At 32.5% G+C, this 8,976-nt stretch overlaps 1 protein-coding gene across 1 annotated transcript; it reads left to right on the top strand.

Annotated features, from left to right (window-relative positions):
- Positions 1 to 3,754: 3,754 nt before the first annotated feature.
- On the top strand, positions 3,755 to 8,189 carry LOC113775958 (transcription factor bHLH35-like). Its single transcript, XM_027321017.1, has 5 exons — positions 3,755 to 3,959; positions 4,213 to 4,369; positions 4,587 to 4,808; positions 5,001 to 5,171; positions 7,848 to 8,189. Exons 1-5 carry the CDS (start codon positions 3,910 to 3,912, stop codon positions 7,935 to 7,937), a joined length of 690 nt encoding a protein of 229 aa, XP_027176818.1. The 5' UTR covers positions 3,755 to 3,909; the 3' UTR covers positions 7,938 to 8,189.
- The last annotated feature ends 787 nt before the right edge of the window (positions 8,190 to 8,976 follow it).

The following is an 8,976-nucleotide window of genomic DNA, read 5'->3' as shown; positions in this document are numbered from 1 at the left end:
TCCCCTTGATCTTCCAGATGATTTGTAGTTGCCACGTATCTTCTGCCTTTAGCCTCTTAGATTAGAATTAAATTATTGAATATCGATTAGAGGCGCAATGAATTTATACTTTTGGGGTTAAACCATAAACATAAGGTCAGCTGGACTTGGAAAGTTTTCTCGGAATCAAATTATTGTGGTGCCACTATTTTGTAGGGACCAAGTTTGCCTACAAAGGAGTCATAAAGGCAAAAGTGGGAAGACCACTCAAGTTCAATGACGAGAACCTGGTAAAAAAAGTGGTAATCCAGATGTAATGGCACATTTAACCAGAACTGTGAAGCTGTCGTGCTCCTTGAATAAAGACATTATTGCAAATGAGTTGGTTACAGTCGAGCCTCGTTCTAATCGAACTCGAATTTAATATTATCAAGTTCAATTTTGATCGAGCTACTAGTATAAAACTCGAATTCAAGCCTAGTTAACCTTCAGTTAAGTCCTCATTGAGTTCAAATGAAAATATAAAATAATTTTAATAATTTTGAAAGGAATAAAATAGACAATACACTAGTATCATAAACATAAAAAGTAAAATAAGTTAAGGCTATTAGTTTCGCGAGCCTTTGAATTGAGTATGAACTCTACTCAAAGGCTCGCTTGAGCTATTCAACTCGCAAGTTGACTCAATTCATTTGTAGTAATAATAGATGATTCGTTTGTCGTGATAGTAGAGGATCATTTTCTCCGGCCAATATGATTGTGCTTTGGTCCAGTTTTTAATGATTATCCTGTTTGCCATTGTTCTTTGTTATAATAACACAATATTATTCAATTGGAGAAGAATCTAGTACACATGACTTTATATTTAGGTTCGATAATATTTACACCTAAGAGGGATGGGAACGGTTACTAACTCTTTAAACAGTGTAACACCTATTGATTATATTGCAATTCATCAAAATTTATCTGCACAATTTTGTAATACAAATGCAATATTAAGATAGTATTCACATGAGGTCGTATGTGTTAGTGGTTATCAAATTCATGCGTGACATTATCTCAACTTTATATTCAAATTATTTCTATTAATGACCAAGAGTGCACTTGATAAAATTAAAATTTAAAATTTGAAATCTGAATCCATTAAATTATTAATTATTAAAATCATAACATTTGAATATATCATACATTAAGTGATAAGTGAATAATTTATTATTTATTTTTTAAAATAAAATTTATCTAAATAATTTAGTTATGAAATATACTTAAATATGTTAAATATTAAATTTATTAATTTTATATGTTAAATTGAGTTATCAAACGGGGCGACTCCATGGACGGTGGGACTACTGTAGTTGCCCTTTTTCCTTGAAAAAAGTTACGCACAGTCTCCCTGGCGCATCAAATTATGCACATATTTGTGAGTGGCAATTTTGGTGGCTACGCGCTACAGCATTGCAGCGCGTTGAATCACCATTCCTTTTTCTGGTGTTTCCACTGACTTATGTTCCACAGACTCATGACACTTGCTGTCCTTTTTTTGTTTTTGTCAGTAACGATACATTTGTATAATCTACTCTATCATACTTTAGGGGGAGGGGGAGGGGATTCGATGTGAGTAGAAACTCCATCGAAACTGGTCAATAAAAATCGTCATAAATTATGATAATTTTTGTGAGAGGTAATGTTCGAACCCTTGATCTCTCGCACCACCAAACCTAAGAAGCTTAAAAGTTGCTGTCCTTAATCTAGTACTTGTTGTTCAAGAATCTAAATTTGATTGGATATGATATAAGATTGAGAAAAAATATGACAGAAATAAGTGTCAATTACTTTGCCATGTGACACTAGTGGCCATCTAATTCTCAACATATTATGCACACATATCCATGAAAATTGCACCAGTAAAATAGCGGACTTTTAGGACAATAACTCATAGAGTTGACAAATAGAAAAAAGGTACAAGAAACCAAAAACTTTTCAGGCCGTTCATATTTGATCAATAAATACTCCCTCTGTCCCGTTTTGTTAGTCTTGATTTTTTTTTCACACAGATTAAGAAAGTGTAATTAATTTGGTTGGAAACATAAATTTAGATTAATAATTTCCTAAAATACGCTTATGCTAATCACGAAGAGTGCCAATTAATATCAGTTACAGCTAATGGATTAGTATTGGAAAAGCTCAATGTATTCAATGTAGTGGGTTAGTATTTAATAACAATGTATTAATAACAAGATATTTAATAAGGGTATTTTAGACAATTTGAAAGATTACTACATTTCTTAATGAGAAAGTGGACTACAATTTAGGACAGACGAAAAAGGAAAACAAGACTATCAAAGTGGGACGGAGGGAGTATTAAGGATGAGGAGAAATGTTGATCAACCATGTTTGGATTGCTATTTTCTAAGGAAAATTTTTTATTTTTTTTGTAAATATATTTTTCAATCTTTTTTTATCTCATATATATCAATTGTTACCGTATATATATATATATATATATATATATTTTTACAAAAATTTCAAAAAATAACAATCTAAACAGGAGCCTATTTGACTTAATGAAATGTTTAAACTGAAAGAATTATATATAGTTGAGTGTTTCAATTCACCCTTAAGAAAAAGTAGACACTGTTTTCTGTTGAAGAGATTAAGCACATTCTTTCCTTTCCATAACCAGCAAGGCACATACAATTTTGGACGAGTGAGCATATGCAATATGAAAATTTTGAGAGATTCAAATTCTAAGCAAAGACTTATTTCGTAAAACTTTCTCATCCAAGAATATTTTTCATGAACATGTGTTTCAGAAAAATGGAAAGTATTAGTACATTTTTTTTTGCCCTTCTTCTCTAGGCATTTTGTTACTAGTGTCAAAGCATTCTCCCCATGAGAAATCTATTCTATCCCTCCAATAGGGTAAGCCCTAGCATCCCCTTGAGAAAATCTATTCTGACCCACCAATTAGCTAAAGTGGGTGAGGGAATAGATAGCATGAGTTGTGGTCCAATATGTTCAAGGCTAGATTTGTCTAAAAAAAAATGATTCTTCTCAAAATTTAAATTGTAAAAAATATACGATACAAACAACAGGATATGCATTATATAAGATTTTGTGCAAAATTATTTACCATAATAAACTCGCAATATTAAATAAATTAACTACGAAAAATATTTGCATGGTCCAAGAAATTCTACATCTTTACATCATTTCTACCCTTCCTCTCATAGCATACTATCCAAGGGGAAATTAAGCGAAACCACTTTTTTTATCTAAAAAAAGTGTGATGTATACGTGTTTCAATCATATCATAGCATATTCCTTCGGATTAATGATTAATAAAAGGAAAACCACTCCTCAAGAAAACAGAAAAGAAAAAACAAAAAACAAAAAGAAAGAAAAGAAAAGTAGTGAAACCTAAATAGGACAATAAGCTAAAAATGCCAAAATGTGAACATAAAAGAGGTATAACAACCACACTAATTAATACCGGCCAAATACATCACGAGCGTGATTACACGGTCCATGTCAATTGTAGGAGCGTGATTACACTCGCTACATTGAATGAATGCAGCTGGTAGTGGTATAGCACGATTATCTTGTATTTACGCGTCTCCGTAGACCGCACGAACAATTTCCCTCTATTGTATTTGGACGGTCAAGATCCTTCACCGAAGCAGCGATTCCAAGGGAACAGCATCCCCCACGTGGACTATATGCTTCCTATAAATACCTCCCCTCATTGGTGCTTTGCTTTACTGGCTCACTCCATTAAATTAAAGGAAAAAAAAAGGCATCTATTATTGTTATCACCTTCATCATCATCTCAATATCATTTCTTCACTTTCTTCCAAGGTTCATTCTTCTTCTTCATTCTTCTTCCTCCTCCTCCACAGAGCCAAAGGAGAAAGAAGGAAAGAAGAAACTATGGATGACACGTGGGAAAACATGTTCCTCCAAACTGACGAACTGGACAGGTAAATCTTCTGGTTGCAAAGCTGACATCAAATTTAGTGGATACCTAATGTTTGTGAACAAGAGTTCGGTTCGATTCTCATCTTTTTTCATACTTATTTTCTCCAATTCGTGTTCGAACGATTGATGGTACTTGGATGGATTTGATTCTTCCATGGTTCGGGACCTATATTTGTTTAAAAAAGAAATTTTTGCGACTGGCTGATGCGCTGAATTGATTAATTAGTTGAATAAATGTGTGACGCGTTTGTGCAGCTATTTGGATGAATCATTTTCATATTATGATTCAAGCTCTCCTGAAGGAGCACAATCATCGGCAGCATCAAAGAACATTGTTTCTGAGAGGAATAGGAGGAAGAAGCTGAATGAGAGGCTATTTGCACTTAGAGCTGTGGTCCCCAATATCAGTAAGGTTAGGACCGAAGATACCTTTGGAATCTACTGCTGGAAAATGCTTTTTTTTTTTTTTTGAATTTTTTTGGGTTAATGACTGCGACCACTAGGAATAAACTAGAAAATTGAGACCTTCTGTAGCTAGTGCCATCAACTTCCTCATTTTAGAAAAATTAGCAATTTTTTTTTTTTTTTTTTTTTGTGTAATGAATCATGAATTGATGTTTGATGATCAGATGGACAAGGCTTCCATTATTAAAGATGCCATAGACTACATACAAGAATTGCATAATCAAGAGAGAATGATTCAAGCTGAAATATCAGAACTGGAGTCAAAGAGGAGTATATTTCTTGATTTTGATCAAGAAATAAGCTATAATTCCCAGCCAAAGAGATCAAGATTTGAGCAGACCTGTGATTCTGCAGGATCCAGATCATCTCCCATTGAAGTTCTTGAGGTTGGTTTACTGGCTTCTCTCTCTCTCTTCCTGCTATCTTTTGTTTTAATTAATGGGGTCCATAAGATTCCAAATAACTACAAGACAATTCCATGCTTTAGATTTATTCATTTTTCCTCCTAGCCTAGGTATTTGTGAGTAATTTGTCTTTAGGTCACTGATTTTTGGACCTTTCAAAAATCAATTTTGCAGTTAAGGGTATCTCACATGGGAGAGAAGACTATTGTTGTTAGCCTCACATGCAGTAAAAGAACAGACACAATGGTGAAGATCTGTGAAGTTTTTGAATCCTTGAATCTCAAAATCATTACAGCCAATATCACTGCATTTTCCGGCAGGCTTCTAAAGACAGTATTCTTAGAGGTACGTTTCTCTTTCTGCCAAGTCAATTTTTTTTCCTCTTTCATTAGTTTAATTTTCACTGTAAATCCGCAATTTTTTGCACTCTCCATAGAGGGAGAGAAAAAAAAAAGTTAATTTGGAGAGTGCAAAAAATTCTGCAATCCAGTCACATCTAGGAGAAAATCATTTAGACCCTAATTTTTTTGTTCTCCTATTCAATTTATTTTGTGCAAAGATTTAGCATTATCTGAGAATAGGACAATAGAGCATAAGATTGCATATTGTCTTACCAGAAGTGTAGGTACAGATGATATGACTTTGTACAATGACCTTACCATGCAAATTTTGTTCTCTAGGAATGATGCTAAACAATCTTAATGGAAGTACAAAACTTGATGATAAATTATCAACTTGTTGTTTCTTCTCTTTGAAAATGAAAACGATAAATGGGGGAAACAATTTTTTTTCAGGAAATTGCAATTTTGACCCCTAAGATATGGACAAATGTGAACATAGCACGTAATACTTAATTCTTTGATAAAACTTGGTCCTAAGTTAGACATGGAGGACCAAAACTTTTGTACTTTTTCTGGAGGCAATAAAGATTTTTGGACGTGCTATCCTTAATTCTCCACCTACCTGGACCAAACTGCTCCTGATTTCCCAAAGCCATGGACCCAAAGTCCTGGATTGATGATGGGTCAGGCAGATCTTGGGAAATTATTTATGCATATATCTATATACAAACTCAACTAGGAGAGAGAGTTTACAATATTAAATAGCAAGAATTTGCTTAAAAGAACTGCACAATTTAATATTAATTCTTAATCCAACCCTGAAAAGAAATGAAATGGTAGTTTATTTAGCGGCTGAGACATTTTTTGGTATATCTTTAATGTGTCAATGATTGTCCAATCTTTTGCACACAATTTGTGGGGTCTATGGACCATTAGAGCAAACTTGATGAAGCATCATACACTACAGCTGTGTATTTTTTAGTATGTAAACTTCTAAATAGATAATTATATTTAATAGAGCAATTATTTAGCTCTCCGTATTCAATGCTTTTAAATCTGAACTATTAAGTGAACTGACTGAGCTTTTAACTCACGGTTTAGTCGGTTTAATCCGATTCAAAAGATTTTTCTGTTTTCAGTCTTTTAATTATTAGGTAACTTATATGTCTTTGAAAATTAAAGAAAATTAAATTTAGATTGAATCAGTTCAAAGATTTTTTACTAGGTTTAATCGGTTTTGGACCAGATTTGACCGGTTTGAATAGCTTTTGAAGTTGACCAGTGAACCGGACCAGTCCACAGTCAATTTTCCTTTTAAGCAGTCATACCGTGTGAAACAGTAATAACCTTTAGAACATTTTTATTTATTTTTAATGAAAATGATGCAAAACAATTAAGCACAGATGATTTGTGGGTATGAAAACAGTACTAAAAATGAGAGAGATAATTTGAGAATTTTCAAGTCGATACAAAAGATTTAAAATGACACATGGGTCCACCAGTATTCTTCAATTCAATTTTTCTTATTGAATGATCATAGTACACTTCACAATTTTTAGCCACTCGTCCTTTCTAGAATTTGGTGCTAATTTATGGTTATTAATTATCTGGGAAGGATAAAAAATGTCAGACGTTGCTCTCGTTTTCACTATTTAAATTACAAAAAAAGTACGGATGCGTCCAAATTTGCATTTCCTAATCAAGTTGTTATTTCTTGAGCAGGCTACTACACTATTACCAACACGCGTGTAGGAATATTTGACTGAAAAAAACTTTCAAAGTCTGCTAGCATTTTTAATTACTGTTCTACATGCCAAAAATTTAATATGTCACACTTAAATTTTTATTTTTTAAAAAAATATTTTTAGACCTCCAACTATTAAGTGTATTTTTTGCCCTTTAACTTTCTAAAACATGTCACTAACGATCTTTCGTTACTTAGAGTCGTTAAGGCTAACAGAAACAACATCAAAACAATAATATTGTTATTTTGAGATAATTTCTATTGGAGACTGAAATTGACAGAAGGGTAAATATTTGGATTAAAATTCAGGTGGTAAAAAGATACATGTAGTAGTTAAAAAGCCAAAAAAAATACAAATCTAAAAATTTTTGGAGCAATTTCTGCCCTGTTTCTGATGTCTAGCAAGAAGACCACTGTACGCTTTCTTTCTATTTAGTTAGTCCATACGGTCAAACAGCAGGTGCATGGCATGGTGAATGCCAAACATATTTTATTCGTGGAAATTTCGACCTTTTCTCATGCTACGTGCACCTATCACATCAGTCAAAAAATTTATGCTACCTTAATTAGTATATTAATTACAGAACAAGAAAAAAATATATTAGGGAAATGTTAATAAGAACAAAGTTGCCAAACCACTTTATGTAACTTATGCAAAATAACTTGTACTGAATAAACTTGAGGGCCTTCTTTATAAGCCTCTATTAAGCAATTATTAAGAATAAGCCTCCATTAAGAATGAAATCTTCTGCTGAAATATGGAGACAAACAAGTGAACATTTGGAAAATTTTTTATTTCTTTAATTTTAGGATACGAAAAATAAATGATATAAGGATTCTTCTATCTATCTTTATAAGCTCTGTTTCTATATATATTTGCTCATTTTATGCTAATACTAATTATCAAATATCCTCTTTTTTATTTACCTTTCTCAGGCCAATGAAGAAGAAAAAGATGTTGTGAAGATAAAAATTCAAACTGCAATTGCAGCTTTAAATGATCCAGACAGCCCTATGAGCATGTGAAGAGAGAGAATGAGGCTCAGCATTGTGAATTATCCAAGAATGCATCTAGGGATAATAGATGTCAACAACAAAATCAGTTTTCTTCTTGTCAAGTTTTTTACTGTAGCAATTAGGCTGTAGTTTAGTTCCCTTTCAAGAAGATGAGTGGAATAAGTAATGTGCTTTGGTTTTGTTGATCTATTTTTGTATCTCTCTCGTGTGTATATATGTTACACAAGTTTTTACGAAGGTCTGATCTTTCTACTGTTTGGTTGTTTAGACCAAAGCATAGTTTCTTCTCGCACTTCAATAATCTTCGTTTTTTTTTAAAAAAAAATTTTTAACAAAGGAGGGGTGAGATTTAAGAAGTTGGGAGATGAAAGCCTCAAGGGATTTATAAAAGATAAGTTGTAATTTATGATTTTTATGTTATAACAACTAACTCATCTTGGTGGGATCAGTACAACCAATTTACAATTTAAAGATAGAGTAATTTTTATATATATTGACAGTGATATTAGAAACAAAATTCATGAATTGGGAGATGAAAACTAACATATATTTATACTATACAAATCACATGGAGTGGGGTTTAAATTTAATACCTCTAAATCATGAGTTGTAATATGTACTTTTAAAACTTTCTACTCAACTTTTATGAATTTTGTCCTCGCAAAAGTAATTGTCATTTTTTTATGCAAATTAATTACAATTTGTACTCGCATATTAAAAGAACTAATTCCACTTTGTACCCTTAAATATGTATCACCTTCGCATTTTAGATACTTTGCACCTAAAACTCTCAATGTTGGACTGTTTGTACCATAAACTCTCAAGTTTGTCCCGATTTAATCCAATAAATGACAAAGTTAGCAAAATTAACGGGATAAAGGACGGTGTAAATTAATGATGGTATATAGTTTTATTCTATCTGTGATCCCTTAATTCCTTTTGACCACTTTCAGCAAAGAGAGTCAAGAGATATAGAGAAAGATCAATCAAAAACCAAAGGGAAATTAACTGCAGCCTAATTACCATAGTAGAAAATCTTGACAAGAAG

This window comes from Coffea eugenioides, chromosome 6, assembly GCF_003713205.1.
Source record: "Coffea eugenioides isolate CCC68of chromosome 6, Ceug_1.0, whole genome shotgun sequence".
Classification (NCBI taxonomy): domain Eukaryota; kingdom Viridiplantae; phylum Streptophyta; class Magnoliopsida; order Gentianales; family Rubiaceae; genus Coffea; species Coffea eugenioides.
Note: the sequence above shows the minus strand (reverse complement) of the source record. Positions and strands in the feature narration are given on the sequence as shown.